We start from the raw sequence: 17,953 nt of genomic DNA, 5'->3' as shown, positions 1-17,953 counted from the left end.
GAGCAGAATTATTTATTATGTAAGAACTGGCATGGAGTCTTGAAGAAACTGCCAATAATTCAGTGGAAAGTGTTTTATACTCTGGGCCCTCCTGTTCCGATGCAACTCGCAGGGCCCCTGGCAGAGACTGGCCACTCCTGACCGAGCTGCTGTCCTGTCCTGCTCCCAGAATGTCCAGAGACCAGGGAATCAAGTCACAGACACCCTTAGTTTTCACTCTGAAAACTTACTGATTTTTGCCTTCTATTTTTTTTTTAGTGTTATTCCAGAATAATTTACTGGAAAACAAGTTTCACTTTTGAAATATGAAACTTATTAAATATATTTGGTGCCTATTTTTAAAATAATGTCCATTGATGGTATAATTATTGAACCTCAACTCTGTGACGGTGATATCTTTACACTAATATTTTACTCCCAACTACTGTAGATTTACAGTAAGTCTTAATTCAAGTAGTTGTAGCTGTCATACTTGGCATCTTCTTTTACAAATTTGTTTAGCTACCTACGTCTTTTGTTATTTCATATTGGTTTCTGCTTCTTCAGAGACATTAGAAGTGCATGTGTCCTTCACTTGAGTTTGTTCCTCCTGAAATGCTGTTGATAAAACAGAAAGGAAATATTTGTAGTTTCAGCACCATGCTTGCATAGGGCAGCAGGAAGCAAGGACCGGGGGTCGTGGAGGGGGTTGCTGAATACAGACAGTACCCTATTTATGAACAGGGGAGTTTACTTGGTTGTCTTGTTTTGTTTGGGGGCCATGTTCAGCAGTGCTCCGAGGTTGCTCCTGGCTTTGTGCTCTGGGATCACTCCTGGTGGTGCTCAGGGGACCAGATGGGGTGCCAGGGACTGGAAATCGGGTCAACCGCCTGCCAGGCAGCTGCCATCCTTGCTGTTCTGTCTCTCTGGCCTGTGGTTTATGTGTTTTAAGGGGTGGGGGCCGTTGGCTATGTAGCAGAAACTCTGGCTATGCAGCAGAAACTCTGTGTGTCCCGTAGAGGTTTGAAGTTTTTGCAGTCAGCCCTTTCATAGGAAAAGTTTGCTGATGCCTCACTTAGGGGAGCAGCAGGTGCTCGAGGACTGGGCGAGCGCATGTCCCCTCTGAACTCTGGCCTGAACTCTTATTATTATTTTTTTTATTTTTAAATGAATCACCATGAGGTACAGTCTCAGACTTATAGATTTTCGTGCTTATGTTTCAGTCATACAATGATTGAGTACCCATCCCTCCACCAGTGCTCATTCTCCACCACCAATGATCCCAGTAGCCCTCCCACCACCACCACCCCATCCCCCCCCTCACCCCACTTCTGTGGCAGGACATTCCCTTTTGCTCTCTCTCTCTCCTTTTGGGTATTGTGGTTTACAATAGAGGTATTGAGTGCTGGCCTGAACACTTACTGGGTACTGCCTGCCGGCCCAAGGTGAGTTATACCATATTTCATCCACCTTATTTTTTTAGTTGATTAGATGTTGGCATTATTTCTGGGTTTTTCTAGTGCTTCTCACTACAGCCCACTTTTTTTTGTGTGTGGGAGCAGTGCTGGGAGGCAGCACCTGGGGGAACCAGGCTTTGCTGGGGAAGGTGGGCTCTGTCGTTCCAACGTTCAATCTCAGGGTCACACATACGCTTTCTCCTCAGCTTTCAGACTGCAGTTATTTTTTGGCTTTTAGGGTCACACCTGGCAATGTTCAGGCATTACTCAGGGTTCTGCACTTAGGAATCACATCTGGTGGTACTTGGAGGCCCTCTGGGATTTCAAGGATTTTAAACCCGGGTTGGCTACGTGCAAGGCAAATGCCCTCCCCGTTGTACTTTCGCTCTGGGCCCCCAGTCTGCGTCTTGTTTGATCCTCTTTTAGTTTTGGTTTTTAGGCCACACCCTGCAGTGCTCAAGGGCTGCCTTGTGCTTGGTGCTCTGGGGTCTCTCCTGGTACTGGGGCTCAAACCCCAGGCAAAGCATGATCTCCAGCCACTCCTCACCCCTCTGACTGCATTTTAAAATCATCAAGAGAGCTTTAAAAACATGATTCTGAAGCAATCGTCCAGTGGGCAGAGTACTTGCCTTGGCACGTGGCCATCCAGGTTCTATCCCTGGCCCTCTGCATGGTCCCTTAAGTCCCACCAGGAGTGATTCCTCAGGGCAGAGCCAGGAGTAAGCCGTGAGTGCTGCTGGATGTGCCCGCCCCCCCAATAATACTGCTCTTGGACATGCCTACCACTGCAGACCCCTCCTCCATCACCCCGACCCCTCCCAATACCACTGGGTATAACCCTGGTGACTGTCAGACCAAGCAAACCAGGAGTGATGCCTCTGAAAGAAAATTGTGGCCCAGAGGCCTTTTCCAGAGATCCTCATTTAATTCATCTGACCCAGTGGTGAGGGTGCGGGTGGGCGGTGAGGGGTGGCACCAGCATAGGGGGTCTTTACCTGCTCCTCAATGATCCCAGCGTCCAGGCAGCTCTGAGGGCCACCAGTCCAAGCCACTGGAAAGTCTCTTCCTGAACTGACAAATAGACCACATTCCTGAACAGCTTTTATTCACATTTTTCATTAGAAGAGGCATTACGCAAATTGCTCTTTAATTTCAAGACAGAAATGTTGCTCAGGGAAATTTGAACTGAGAGAATTTTTAAATGTGAACAGCATATGAAACAGATCGTGCAGAGCCCAGAGAAATAGCATGTAGAAGAGAGAAACAGAAAGGAACTTATTGGAAGAAGAGGGAGGAAAAAAAGACAGAAAGGGGGGGGAAAAAACTCAGAATTTCAATACACAAATCACAGAGTTGATTTCTTGCTATCCGGGTAAGAGTGTCTATTTTCAAAAGTGCTATTAACATAAGCACACAGTAAATCTGGGGCACCAGCCTTTTTTTAATTTTTTTTTTCAAAGTTGTTAAGAAGAGTGATAGCAGGCTCCAGGTGTCACACAAGTTACTCAGAATAAGAAAGAAGGCTGGCGGGGGTTAGAATATCTCCATCTCTCTATCTTTTTTGCAACCAACCACGTCCAGGCTGTTTTATTTTATACTTCCTCTTGCTAATGAAGGCTCTAGTTGGGGATGGGTCGGGCTTTCCCATCTCCGCCTAAGACTGTGAGATTTGAATGCGCCCTGGTACGGGTTCCACTGACCACAGCAGGTACCCAGGGCAGGAATCCCAGCAGCGCTAACAGGTAACGGCCGGCCAAGTAACGGCATCCTGCTCTTCTTCCAACCAGTTTGCTCTTCTCCCATTTACCAACGTGTTCTTTTCCCTCCTCTCTTTTTTGCCATTTTCCAAACCAGCAAGTGCGGAGGCAAGACACATCAAAGCAGAGATGGGAAGTGAAAGAGCTCTCGTCCTGGACAGATTAGCAAGCAATGTGGCCAAGCGAAAAAGCTCAATGCCTCAAAAATTCATTGGTAAGAATACAAGCCCTTTTTCCTGCTGCTGTTAGCAGATTATTTGAAGGAGATAACCTAGGAGGCTTTACTGCACACGCCCTGCTGGGTTAACCTCTGTTAAAATAAGGCTTTTCCACTGTACGCTTTTGTTTCTTGTGATTCACTTTGGTAACCAGAGCAAATAGAATATAATATGTCTTAAGTATGGAAGAGGGGAATATTCGGTTTCCATTTTCCCAAGTGGAGTTGGTGTTAGATGTGCTGTTTCTTCCTCTTTATTCGAAATATGACATATGTTGCATGGCAGAACTTATGCAATTCGCACCACTAAGATGTTCGAGATAGCATTTTTGTGATCTTTGGTAATTATATTTTACAAGTTGGTTCCGTTCGCATGCTCAGACTTTTTTTCATGATCGCAAATGTGTTACCATTTTTTTTTCTGAATTTGATTGATAATCTGACTTCAAAAGAAAGTGCTTGGGAAAAATGACTCAAATAACAAGGTTTGATTTAATCATCTGTCTTGGAGAGGAATTAATTTTTATGCCATTGGTTTTCACGTTGTCAAAAATACAGCAGAACAAGATGGCTCAGAAATAGTGATGTCCATTAAAGTGTTAGGGCTGCCGAATGGCAGAGAAATTTTGCTGAACTCTCCCAGATGTTTATAGAAACGTGACCAGGATATTTAAAATAGATTTGTATTTGTGAAGTCGGCAACTGAATTGTCTCTATCAGTTTTGCTCTAAATTGAAAGTCGGTGATATTGAACAAAAATAGTTCCCACATGAAAATAGACCTCCTTCACCACCAGTAATATTTTAGAAAACTGTCAGTCTTTTCCCCAGAAAACCTTCTTGCCGCCATTGATTTTTTTCTCTCCTTTTATGTTTATTCTTTGCAATAGCTTTCATGGAGCTGCCAGCCTGTTTTTCTTTTTATTTAAATCTGAATACATTTTATTCTGTTTTTCTTTTTATTTAAATCTTAATACATTTTATTCTGCTCTAACTTTTTTTACAGGCAGGCATTTTATGTGAACTATAGAGATAGAGTTTTAAGAGGATGCCTTTACCTCAAAATTACCTAACTTGGTGCTTATACTTACTATATTTTGATTAGCTAAACATTTTTGTGTATCCCTTTAATAATTTTAAGATCAAATTATTTCATGGGTCAGACAGGTAGCACAACAGCTAAGGCACTTGGCTTGCACATGGCTGACCCAGGTTTAATCTCTGGCACCCTGTGTGAATCCACGATCTCCACTAAGAGTGATCCCTAAGCACAGAGCTAGGAGTAAGTCCTGAGCACTGCCGGTTATGACCCCAAGCCCAACATAAATGAATAAATAAAATTTGTTTCACACTGGGGAGATGGCTCAGAGAGACTAGAGTACATGGGAGCCCTGGGTTCCATCCCTGGCACTGCCAAAAAAAAAAATGAAAGAAAAGAAAGAAAAAATTACTTTGCATAAAACTGGTGCCTCTCAGCTTGAAGAAGCTCTCTCCCCACCCTTTTTTCAGGAGCACACATCTCATAATTTCCATTTGGAGTTTAGCTCAGTGAACCAGTTGTGACTTCAAAATATTAACTTGAAAAGTTGTGTGTGGGGGGCCAGAGCGATAGTACAGTGGGTAGGGAGTTTGCCTCGCACGAGGCCGACCCAGGTTCGATTCCCAGTATCCCATATGGTCCCCCCAGCACCACCAGGAGTAATTCCTGAGTTCAGAGCCAGGAGTAATCCCTGAGCATTGCTGGATGTGACCCGAAAAGCAAGGGGAAAAAAAGGTGTGTGTGTGAGTATACACACATACACACACACATATGTTATATATAATGTATATATAAAATCTTCTGAGTCTTGCTTATGTGAAGAGGTTCTGTCCGAACTACACAATCTTGGATTGTAGTTTTGTGCTGTGAATATAGTTTAATGGGAAAGGGGACTTTGTTTTGTGGCCACACCTGGTGGTGCTCACGGGTTGCTCTCAGCTCAGTGCTCAATGACCACTCCTCGTATAGTCCAGGGAACCATGCATCCCCATGCAGCACTGGGGATAAAACCCAGGCCCCCAGCGTTCAAAGCATGTGCTCTAGCCCCCTGAATTCTCTCTTCAGCTCGGGGGACGTTTTCATTCCAGAGATGAGCAGGGGGAAAAGAAAGGGAGAAAGAAGACTGATTTACTTTTGCTCGGCGCGTTTTGGTCTGAAAAAACTGAAATATGAGAGAAAGCACCAGGTTCTTAACAACTGTTCTTAACTGAGATCCTACTCAATATAAGAAATGTCTGCTTTGGTAATTTCAGGAGTTTAAAACCCCAAACTGAGGCCGGAAGGATAGTTCAAAGGTTTAAGCTTGTAGCCAGTCAACACAACACTTCTTAGAGTCCTGCCACCACAAAAGGTCCCCAAACACTGACAGGCATAGCCCCTGATAAAAACAAACAAACAAACAAACAAACAAACAGAACACCCAGTGCCGACATTGTCCTTTGGCTTTGGGACTGCAGTCAAGGTGTGATGGAGCAGCAAAGGCTGAACAGGTTGCAGGCTCAGAGATGTGGCTGGGTCAGGGTCGGTGGCATGCCTCACCCTCTGCCCGCCCCCACCCCCACCAGCATCCCCTTCTCTGTGCTGGCCTCAGGAAACCCAGCAGCCGGGGTGACTCTTCATTGCAGCAGAGGGAGCCACTTCAGGACCGCAAGGCCCCGAAACCGTGGGGGGAAATTTTTCTGAGCCTGTTGTGGTTTAATGCAGTAGGAAGAATCCTGAGTTCGAGACCCAAAGAAGACCCGGGTTCCAATTCAGACACAGTCATTTCTTAACTGTGTTTAGACAAAGCACACAACCTTTCTAGTATCTGTTTATTCATCAGTGAAATGAGGAGTCTGGAGAGGTGATGAGGTGATGGGGAAGGCCCCTCAGGTTGACGAGGCGACCCAGGGGAAGGTGGCGGTCCTGAGCCCCGAGGCATTGCATCGAGCACGCTCACTTCTCAGCCAGGCTGGGTGGTGCTGGGAGTCCTCTGGTGTATTTCAGGGAGATGCCTCGGGCCTGAGGTGTGCAAAGACAGCCACATGGATCTCACACTCCCATAGTTTGCTCAAAGGGGCAATATCCACGTCCAGGAAAAACAGGAGCCAGAAGGACCGGTCAGTGGCTGGAAGCTTGCCACAAGTGTGTGTGGCAGAGATGGCGGGGCACCAAGGGCAGTTACAATAGAGCAGGGACCAGCATGACAGTCATAGTTAGGAATGATCACTCTGGACAAGAACTGCGTGCCGAAAGCAGGCAAAGGGATACACATTATATAACCTTTCAGTATCTGTATTGCAAATCATAATGCCCAAAAGGAAAGAGAGACAGAGGAGAGAGAGAGAGAGAGAGAGAGAGAGAAGAGAGAGAGAAGAAGAGACAGGTGTTGGAATATTATTTGACTAAACCCCATCATGAACAACTTTGTAACTGTGTATCTCACTGTGATTTGATTTTTTTTTTAAAAAAAGGGGGGGGGAGGAGCAATAGTACATAGTGTAAGGCATTTGCTTTGCATGCAGCCACCCCAGATTCAGTCCCGCGCATTCCATATGGTCCCCCAAGCCCGCCAGGAGTAATTCCTGAGCACAGAGCCAGAAGTAAGTCCTGAGCACGCCAAGTGTGGCCCCCAAAGCAAAACAAACATATTTTACTCAAGATGCTTCCACTTGTCCCAGGCCCTCGTTGGCCAGGGGCTCTTGCGCTTCCCCATGACCCAAGCAGCCGGAATATTCCACAGGCTGGTGCCTGAGCGCTGGTCTCCTCTGCAAACGTTGGCTGCTAGCCCAAGCCGTCAGGTTAGAGCCCCTGGCTTTGAAATCAGGGCACCTGCTGGAGCCGTTTGCCACCCTCTGTGGCAGAGCCACTGACAGCAGGTACAGTGACAGGGGACATTTGATACTGTACGGGCTCTGGAATCGGGAAACAGCAGGTGTCTGTATAAACCTGGGGGCTAATGGTTTTTCCTCTTAATCATCTTCTCTCTCTCTCTCTCTCTCTCTCTCTCTCTCTCTCTCTCTCTCTCTCTCTTTCCTGTGTTTCCTCACCAACACACTATTTTCTGAACCGTTTTCACTGCCAGGCAAATGGCAGTGGGTAATGTGTGAAGGAGCAGTGAGTCATCTCCTTTCATCCTTGTTGACAGTTGGCAGCACCAGGCCCAGCTTGGGCTTTCCTGACCTCTGGAAGGTGAAGGGGAGGCAGCTGGAGCCTCCGCCTCCTTTCCCGCCAGGCTCCAAGATGATTCGATTCGCAAGGGACAACTCAGCTCACCCCTGGGAAATGACTTGAGAGGCGGGAGGGCTTGGATGAAACCTAAACACTTTATAAACAAAAAAGCATGCCTCTGGTAAAGAGTCAGAGGGAAATCTCAATGGCCCAAGGAGGAGAAAAGTGCAGCTTTCCCTGTTTCTCTAAGAAATGTGGTGCCACTTTCTGCAAGATGGCAAATAAATTAGAAATCAGGATTGTTGGGACTGGAGCAATAGCACCGTGGGATGGGCGTTTGCATTGCACACGATTGACCCAGGTTTGAGCCCCAGTATCCCATATGGTCCCCCAAGCACCACCAGGAATAATTCCTGAGTGGAGAGCCAGGAGTAACCCCCGAGCATCACCAGGTGTGATCCGAAGAGCTAAAAGAAAAAAAAATCAGCATTGTTACATCATCAAAATGTTTCTTCTGTTTTGTTCCATCAGCTGTGCTCAGGACTTACTCCTGGCTCTGTGCTCAGGGATCACTCCTGTTGGGGCTCGGGGGACCAGATGGGATAACAGGAATTGAACTAGGTAGCTGGGTGCAAGGGAAGCAAGCACCTGAACCCCCGTATTATCACTCCATTCCTGGCAGAATAATTCTCCTATCTTTCCCCCCAAAAAAGACCTCACTTTGAGCTTCTACGCCTTTTCAAGACTCACCTTTAGCTCCTGTTACAATCTTGTTCGACTCTGCTTCTAACTAGACCGTCTCCAAATACTTGGCTCAAAATAGAGGCCAGATTTCGCTCCTGGAGGGAGGAGGAACATGACTACATTCTGCATATTTCTTTTTCTGATTTTCATTCTTTCTCCAAAAACAGATGTGTTATTCAGACCAAACTGGTTACCATAGCATCTCCTTACTTAAGAAAAATTTTTTTCTCTGTACCTTATTAAAGGAACTTTTCATGTTGAGAAGAACATGAGAAACAGATTATGTGCCTCCGAGTTAAACATGTTAGTAAGGTTTTAACACTTCAGCACACACCCCTCAGTTCTCCATGTGTGGTAACTAAGGAGAAATCACTTTGGAGAACAGCGCACAGGAAGCTTCAGTCAGACCCTGATCCTAAAAGGAAAAAGGCGCTTTCTGCCTCTCATTCCCCAGCACTGGCCTCCAGCCTCCACCTCCCCAAGCCCTGGAGACCCAGAGAGGGGAGATCAGGAAGCAGCTTCATCAGGGAGAGCTGGTGGGGGGCGGGGAGGCCCAGGGCTGGCAGGGAGCAAATTTTGGCCCGCCCTGAGGCCTCCCCCCACCTCTGAGCACATCCGGGGGCTTTGGGCTGGGTGGAACCTAGTGATTGATTGACAACAGGTGGCAGAAGAGCCCCGGAAGGGTGGGGGGGTTGGGGGAGGTGGCTGAGTTCGTTTGGGGCCTGTTTTCTGCAGCAAGGAGCTTCTTTCCTCCTGCAGGGCCATTGGCACCCGGTGTGTCTCCAGGGTACCCCCACACTGGGAGGAGGGCGGGTCCCTCTCTGCATTGGGATGGATGAAGGTCCCAGCAAAGCCATCGCTGGCCTTCTGTTGACCTACTTACTCGCCTTTATAATTTTTATTCATATGTGCTTGCAGTAAAAGTGAGCCTTCCCACACATGGGAAATTCTAGGAAGCAGCAGATTCTTTGCCACGCGGAGAAGAGACTGGATTCAGCAAAGCTGAATCATTCCTCTCACCCCTCAGGATGTCCGTCCGTGTTAGAATTGGGCGCTTCTCTCCCCCAGGAATAAAATCCATCTCCGCCTCCTCCAGGCACCCTGAGCCTTTCCCCATGCCTACTTACCTCTTACAGAGTCTCATTTACCCCACTGACCCTTCTGTGCAGCCACAAGGCGTACCCCCTTCTGTGTCAGGGCTCCCTCCATGCTTGCCAGGCACACTTCCCTCCTGAGTGCTCGCTGCTCAGTGCTCTCTCTGCACACGAGGCAAGTGTGAGGCTTTTTTGTGACATCGCCAACGCTGTTCCCCGCCATTGCCACCTCCACCCCATTCCAAGGAGACTGGAGAGAAAAGAACAGATGCCCGCCCTGTGCCACGCGGGGCCTCTTGAAGAGGCGATCACATTTTGTTCTCTGCACTGCCTTGGCGTCTCTGTACTTGGTTCCACCACCTGGTGTGGAGTGAGATTGTGTCAGTGCAGCTTCTCCTACTGGATTATAAATCTGTCATATTCACAGCACTGTGAAGCGTGGACTCGTAATCAGCCTGACACTTACTGAAGCACCTTTGTGTGCTACACACACTCTAGACATTGTAAGAACTCTACAGCATCATCGGAGAGATGGCACAGCAGGCAAAGTGCTCGCCTTGCACGTGCCCAGACGCTCAGTTCCATCCCCCACCAAGAGGGATCCCTGAGCACAGAGCAAGGAGTGAGCCCTGGGCACCACTGGGTGTAGCCCAGGCCCCCCACCCCCCAAAAAAAAGTCTAGTATATGGCTCTTTATTGAATATATAATAGAACAAAGCACCGTTGCTTTTCTCTGTGTCTGAGATCCATCCCAGCAGAGCCTCTGAAGCCCGGCTAGAGGTAGGATTGTGCAACCACAGATGAAGTAGCAGCCAGAGAACTGCAACTCGTAGTCAAACCTATGCTGAGCTGGAGGGGCCCTGGGATTGCATCCTGTCCTCCTCTCTAAGCGGGTGTCCCATGTCCCACGCAAGTTCATCAGTTTGCTTGTCCTTGCGAGTTTCATCTCACCAAGAGATGACAGTTCATCTTAGTTAACGTAAGGAGATAAGTTAATGTAATGGGATAGCACCAGGCCGATCACAGGGGCTCAGTAACTGTGGGGCGGGGGTCAGAGGGGAGAACTGGAGAGTCTCCACGCAGCATTAGATCCCCACTACCACCTAAAGCCCCCTGAGCACTGCCGGGAATGATCCCTGAGCATAGAGCCAGGAATAAACTCTGAGCACCACCGGATATGGCCCCAAAACGCCAAAAAAAAAAAAAAAAAAAAAAGATTAATTTTAAGTGTAATTATTCTTAGTATACTGCGGCAGGCCCGGTGGTAAGGACTGAGAAGTAGAAAGACAAGAAATGCCAGGCTAAGGTGGCGGGTCTTTTCTTTTGACCTGAAAGCAGAGGTTCACGTCCACCGTCAGGCCTGACCCCCCTGAGCTCTTGGCTGTGATTTCGTCACACCTGGCAGGCACCAAGAGAGACATAGACACGGGCCAACGGTAGCAGCTTGGGCTGTGCTGCGGCTCAGCTCCCAGCCCCCTCAGCCTCCCTCTGAGCAGATCCAGGCAGGGATGGCCCCGCTGCAGCCCTGTGGGCCGGTTCTGACTCGAAGCCCGACTCAGGCCCGTGCCGCCCCGGGAGCAGTTACGCACTTGTGGTTTGCCGAACCCCTCTTCTGAGTGGGGCCCTGGAGAAACGTGAGCTGTTGGCTTTTCGATGACTGGTGCTCAGCCCTTCTGAGTTTCATACGCACTGAGTCATCGTGTCTACAGGTGACTGATAATATCTGCACCACTTTGGGTTACCGTAACTGGGGCTCAGGGGGTCTGCTGGCGGCCATGAAGCCCTGCATTCCTCTGGACAGTGGTCTGGGGACCGCAGGGCTCAGCCTCACACTCCCTCCCATCCAGGGCCTCCTTTGCTCTGCCTGTTTCCCTCTTGGGAACCTGAGCTCCCCACAACAGGGGCACCCCACCCACTGAACTTGTAGCAAGGAAAGCAGACGGGGGTGAGGGTGAGAGGATCAAAGCAGAGTCTGGGATAGGTCTGCCCCACCCCAGACACTTTCTGGATGAAGAGAGGGAAAGAATTGGTGGGGGGTGGGGGGGTTGGAGTGATGATACAGCTGGGGTAGGGTGTCTCCTTTGCCAGTGGCTGACCCAGATGGTCCTCCCAGCACTGCCAGAAGTAATCCCTTAGCACTGCTGGGTATAGCCCCCCAAAAACAAACCAACAACAACAACAAAAAAAAAAGAATTGGGAATTGGAGTGATAGGATGGGGCTAGTACAAGGGGGTGGGGTTCTTACCTTGCACACGGCCAACCCAGGTTTGATCCCCAGCATCCTATCTGTGCCCCAGGCCCACTAGGATCCCTGAGTGCAGAAGCAGGAGTTAAGCCCTGAGCACCACGAGGTGTGGCCCCAAAACTAACTAACAACATAGTATCCTGGGGTCTCTGTGATTGGAGGGGTTGAGTAGAGCAGGTCACCCTGGAAAGATCAACACTGGGGGAGTCTGCGTCCCTTCAGGGGAGTGTCTGTGGGCCACAGGCCTCCACACTGTCCCCCTTCCAGGCACGAGGGCTCAGAGGTTTGTTACGTTGGGATATAGAACCTGCGTTGTTGGCCTAGATTTCCCCTGGGTATTTGGGACGGTGGTTGCAGGGTTGGTCCATCTGATTAGAGCAACCTTCAAGCTGATCTTTACGGCTCTAACTTCTTCCTGATCTCATCCCACCTCCCTTAAGGTCGATGTTCTGAAAATAACATTTTGTGGGCCCTGGGGAAAGGATTCCAAGGACCGGAGCACATGCTCTGTGTGCGGGAGGCCTAGGTTCAGCCCCTTGGACCCTTAGGACCATCACCAGGAGCCATCCCCAGCAGTGTGCTGAGAGTAGCACCCCAACACTACCCCCAAAACCAGCAAAGAAAACGCCATTTTCACCTCAAGCCTCTCTTAATCAAGGGTATTCACACTGACGCTTCAAATCCCAGCCCTGTTCCGGGGCCTTCTTAGGACCATCAGTCAATTCTATCAGGGTTTCTCTTTTACTATCTCCAAAATGTGGGATGCAGAGTGCCAGGAGGCCCAGGGGTCATTTGGAAACTTGGATCCACACAGAAAGAAAATTCATTTCCTGGGACAGAATAATAGTACAGCAGGTAGGGCACTTGCCTGCACACGACTGATTCAGGCTCAATCCCCAGCATCCCATATGGTCTCCTGAGCACCTCCAGGAGTGATCCCTGAGTAGAGAGCTAGGAATAACCCCTGAGCATCACTGAGTATGGTCCAAACCCCCCAGAAAAAGAAAAAGAAAAATTTGCAGTTTCCCAAATACCAAGGAGAAGGTTTTAGGATTTGACACCAGTCATCTCTCACACCCTTTATTTTGGGCAGGGGGCCTCACCATCTGTCCCGAGCCAGTACCTGATGGGCAGGAATTTGGGACCAGTCGTGTTCAGAGGTTACCTGAGCCACACTAGGCAGTGCTCCAGGGACCATGGGGTGCTGGGGATCGAACACAGGGTCTCATGTATGTGAGGCATGCATTCTACCTCTTTATGCTACCTCCCTGGCACTGACAATATTTTTTCACAGAAAACAGAATCTTTGTCCTCCAGATACTCACCGTACTATCTGACCAAACTTAATGTCTCACTTTGTTTCATTATCTTTTCCTAGTACCTTCTCTGTGGCAAGTGATTCTGAATTTCCATTTGTGTCAGTGGTACAAAATTTCTTTTAAAAACACATTTATTGGGTTGGGACTAGAGCAATAGTACAATGGGTAGCTCACTGTATCTGGCATGCTGTGGACCTGGGCTTCATCTACCCCCACACCCCATATGATCCCCTAGACCCTGCCAGGAGTGATCCCTGAGAAAAGAGCCAGGAGTAAGCCCTGGGCACTGCCAGGTGTGCAAACCTGAAAGAAAGAAAGAAAGAAAGAAAGAAAGAAAGAAAGAATCAAAGATCATGATCTTTCATCAAGAAACCTTTCTAGAACATTCTCCACTTGTCACTTTAGAACTTAATCTCCGTTGATCTGGTGACTGGTGTGTCTCGGGAGTTGGAGTTGGGGGTGGAGTGGGAGCTGTTTTTTCCTACTAGAGGGATTGAAAAAAACAGCTGAGACCAGGGGCTGTGCTCCCCACTTTCCACCAGCTCTGTGGTGTTATGAGCAGAAGGTAACAAGGAAAGGAAGAGTTTGGCGATTGGCCGTGGTGCAGGGGTTGACGGAGAGCAGAGCGTGGCTTCCTTGTCACCCCCATCCCAGTCTCGCCACCGGAGCGCAGGAACAGGGCACTGCCCTCACTGTGCCCTGGCTCTCGTGGCACCTGCTCCGTCTTGCCTGCTCACTTGCCTTTGCATTTTCTGCACAGGTACGGGGTGGAGGGGGTGCAGGCACCTGTCCAGGCTCCTTCCTCCCCCTTCCAGGACCCTCCATCTTTGTGCCGTCCCTTTGTGACTCTTCCCCTGTCGTTGCAGGTGAGAAGCGCCCCTGCTTTGACTACAACTCCAGCTACGCATACGAGAAGGAGAGTGACCTCATCCAGACACGAATGATGGACCAGGCCATCAACAGCGCCATCAGCTACCTGGGGGCCGAAGCCCTGCGCCCCCTCGTCCAAACCCCTCCTGCCGCCACCCCTGAGATGGTGCCCGTTATCAGCAGCATGTACCCGCTGGCCCTCACCCAGGCCGAGATGCCTAATGGCACCCCCCAGGAGCTGGAGAAGAAGAACATCCACCTGACAGAGAAGAGCCTGACTTCCGAGCGAGGCCCCTCCCCCAACCACAGTGGCCACGACTCCACGGACACCGACAGCAACCACGAAGAGCGCCCGCACCCCCTCTACCAGCACAGCCCCATGGTCCCAGCCAGGGCGCGCAACGGCATGGCCCTGCTGAAGGAGGCCCCCCGCTCCTATGAACTCCTCAAGCCCCCACCCGTCTGCCCCAGAGACCCCATCAGAGTGATCAACAAAGAGGGCGAGGTGCTGGATGTGTACCGCTGTGACCACTGCCGCGTCCTCTTCCTGGATTGCGTCATGTTCACCATCCACATGGGCTGCCACGGCTTCCGTGACCCCTTTGAGTGTAATATCTGTGGCTACCGGAGCCATGATCGCTACGAGTTCTCCTCTCACATCACCAGAGGGGAGCACCGAGCCGCAATGAAGTGAATGGACCTCGGATCCCCCTCCTCCATGCCCGCTTGTGAGAAACCCAAGAAGCCCAGTGAAAAAAGCACCACCAAACAAAAGCTCCATCCAAACCCCTATTTCCACACTGTCAGTCCACAGCACCCTCAGGGTCAGGTTCTCACAGTCTCTGTTTGCCAACACACCATGTTATTGCCATGTGATGTCTTTGTTCCCAGCCTCTGAGGGACTTCCGTTCATGAGATTTAGATGCCACTGAAGTCTCTGCTGCAATAGAAACAGTGTCTCATGCTGCAATAGAAACAGGCATTCCTGGGAGTTTGGGGTTCAGCTCTGCGTGAGAGTTTCTCTGAGATACGGAAGCCCAACCAAACACCCAGCTTTTGGTCCAGGTCCAGAGAGGAGAGCTGAACTCATGGGACAGACTTCCCTCCCTGCATTCGACACGGGTAAACACCAGAAAAACAGTCACCACTTTCAGATAACTGGAGAGAAGATGCCCACGTCAGATCCATTTCTCGTCACACAAGCAAAAAGGGGAAAAGCCAAGTCACCAGATGTTCCTTCTGCCTCCATCCCTTGCTCTCCATCTCCAGCAAACCCACTCTGAGTCAGCACAAGAGCCTTACAGCCCCGAGGCAGGAGTCCAGGGCTCCCCCACCCCTGGCTCCATCAAAACTGCTTTGAAAGCTGCTTTGAGTTCAACCCCTCTTCCCTAGGAGAAAGCCCACAGCAGAAGGTCGAAGGTTTTAGGAACTGAAATCCAGAATATTGTCTGCCAGGGCCAGTGATGTCCTCTTCTGCTGCCAGGCTCTGACCAGAGCAAAGTGATGAGCAACACCAGTGCAGCCCACCCTGCTCTTGGTCCCCTTCAAGGACTCTTCCCTCACAGACCCCAACAGACTCACCAGTGATGTGTTGAACCTCCAAATACCAAAGAACATAAAAAGTGTGACTGAGGCGCCCAAGAGCTAGTGCAGTGGGATGGGGGAGGGGCATTGATTCCACCCCCAGCATCCCAATGTGGTTCCTTCGAGCCCCACCAAAAGTGATCCCTCAAGCTCAGAGCCAGGAGAAAGCCCTGAGCACTGCCCAGGATGGCCCAAAAACAAAAGGTTTATAAATCTGTAGGTAAGGCTGAGCCTCCTCCCTCCTCACAGAATTAGGACTGGACACTCTTAAGTGTTAGGTAAGTTTCATGATGGGGTAAGGAGTACCCCTCAGGCCAGTTGGGTCTCCCCACTTTGAAATGGATCTGCCTTATTGCGCCAGGATTTCCGGAGGTCCCCTCGACCTGGCGTACACAGCTGAGGGGATATCTCCCCGCATGGGGCCAGCACTGTGGTCGCTGCACCTCGACACGGGCCACAGACTCTGCCTGCTGATTTCCTCTTCACCTCTGCTTTGCTCTGTGACTTGGGGAAAACCACGGCGCTCTTCAGACCTTGCTCAGCCATGACCCAAGCGGTGCTTGGAGCCCTTTCGTCAGGTCCCTTCCAGCTGTCCACTAAGACAGCCACCACAGCTCCGCTGTGGACCCCTGAGTCCACGTGGACCCAGCATGAGAGGGTGTAGATGAATGTTTCACCTTTCTTTGGTGTGAAAAGGGCAGGGTGGGTAAGATTTTCCTTTAACCACTGAGTTGTGAATGTGAAGAGGATGGTGGGGAGGAACAAGAAACAGGAAGGTATTTTGATCTCACCCTAAAGTGTACACAAACTGGCACCTGCACCCACTTGCCAAAGCCTTTTTCTTCTTCTTCTTTTCTTTTTTCTTTTTTTTTAAAAACGTATGTTAGGTAAAACATCAATGCTGCTTCTGGGGATCACTTCATGGAACCTCTCTGCAAATTGAGACTCAGCTTTATGAACACTTCTCCTGGAGTCAAGGACCCCAAATTCCAAGTAGATGAGTGTCGTGTGTATCTGCCTTGAAACTTCAAAAGGGCCTGTGCATTCAGCTCAACCCAGCTCATTCCTGGGCTGCCAGTATTGAAACTGTTCCGCCTCAGACTGCACACATGGCCTTTCCTCCTTGGTGACAAGGCATCTGTCTCAGGAAACAAAAGTTTGTGAAATTCCATGGCAACCGTCCCAACATGTTTGAGGTTTCAGCTGAAAGAACAGTGGTAGGTCAACCTGTCGTTGGCTATGCATCACTGTTTTCAGAATCCTAGGTCCATTCCCTCCGGGATGGGCCCCAGCAGTGTTCTCCATCAGCCCATTTGATTCTTTGTTTTTTGTTTTTGCGGGGAGGAGGAGGCCAGGGAGGGGCCACACCCAGCAGTGCGCAGGACTTACTCCTGGATCTGTGCTCAGGGATCACCCCTGGTAGGATTCAGGGGACCATTTGCAGTGCCAGGGATCGAACCCAGGTTGACCATATGCCAGGCCAGTGCCCTACCCACTGTGCCATCCCCCCGCACTCCACCAGCACATTCTGTTCTTGAATGGTCACATGTGCCATCCACTCCTCAGGGGATAGCTGAGTAGGAGGGCAAGCCCGCAGAGCTGGCTTTCCCAGCCAAGGAGTCTTTGTCCAAAAGATCAAGTCTCACCCCTTATGAGAATAAGCCCAGTCCTCAACTACTGATGTCCCGGAGGCTTGATCCCCGTGTGTCCCAGGCCCAGTGAAATCACCAGGCAATGCCTCATCTTCTGAAATTTTATTTCAGAACATCAGAGTCCAGTTTCCTAAGTGGAGGGGCGGCTCGGAGCCCACTTACCTCATCGCGTTCTTAGTCTGGATTGACGCTCACCTGGAGCAGAGCGAAAACGCGGGTGTGAACCCCATGTCCTTAAGCGTTTCAGCTGAACCAGGTGGTCTGCAGTCCTCGCCTCGGCCCAGGTCATTGCTTTCTCCTAGGGGCACCCCTTGGAAGAAGAAACGCCCCTGGCCACCCCCGTGTTGAGTGTAAGGGCAGAAGGTGAAGGAGAAACTGAGTGAGCTGCTATAGAGAAGGGGTGGGGGCTCCCCGAGCCCCATCTGACCCCCTAGGGAGGCTCTGGCCACCTCAGCAGCACAGCGGCTTCCCCACTCAAATCCCCTCTTACAAGACAGACTTCCTGTCACCACTCGGAGGTCACCAACCAGGGCTGGGCAAGCACCTAGAACAATCCTGGGAGTCTCACGACATCACTGGGATGAGGTCGGCTCTGCAAATGTCCCCTGGCTGTTTGAAGTGGAGAGGTTTCTGCTGGCAGAGAATCAGATGGGGGTGTGTATATTCCGCCCCCCTCCCCATAGTGGAGGTGAAGGGGGACGGGGGCAGGGGTTAAATAATGGGGGTGACTGCATAACGGGGGCGGAGGGAACTGGGGTGAGAGAATGAATAACCCACCCATCTTTAGATGCCTTAACTTTCTCTCCAAAAATGATAGTTGCCTTGACACGGATCTGCCAGCTAATTT

At 50.0% G+C, this 17,953-nt stretch overlaps 1 protein-coding gene across 3 annotated transcripts in view; it reads left to right on the top strand.

Moving 5' to 3' along the window:
* The window catches only part of IKZF3 (IKAROS family zinc finger 3), an 82,396-nt gene extending 67,827 nt beyond the window's left edge, over positions 1–14,569 (top strand). For 2 of the 3 annotated variants that reach the window (XM_056127938.1, XM_056127937.1), the window contains 2 exons: positions 3,291–3,407; positions 13,867–14,569. In XM_056127938.1, the coding sequence (XP_055983913.1) occupies positions 3,291–3,407; positions 13,867–14,564 (815 nt within the window). In that variant the 3' untranslated portion in view covers positions 14,565–14,569. Of the gene's footprint in view, positions 1–2,983; positions 3,179–3,290; positions 3,408–13,866 lie in introns of those variants that run through there. The other variant, XM_056127939.1, reaches the window with a different exon arrangement.
* Positions 14,570–17,953: the final 3,384 nt, after the last annotated feature.

Source organism: Sorex fumeus, unplaced genomic scaffold (genome assembly GCF_029834395.1).
Source record: "Sorex fumeus unplaced genomic scaffold, SorFum_2.1 ptg000063l, whole genome shotgun sequence".
Lineage (NCBI taxonomy): Eukaryota > Metazoa > Chordata > Mammalia > Eulipotyphla > Soricidae > Sorex > Sorex fumeus.
The sequence above is the reverse complement of the archived record's forward strand: the minus strand, read 5'-3'. Positions and strand labels throughout refer to the sequence as shown.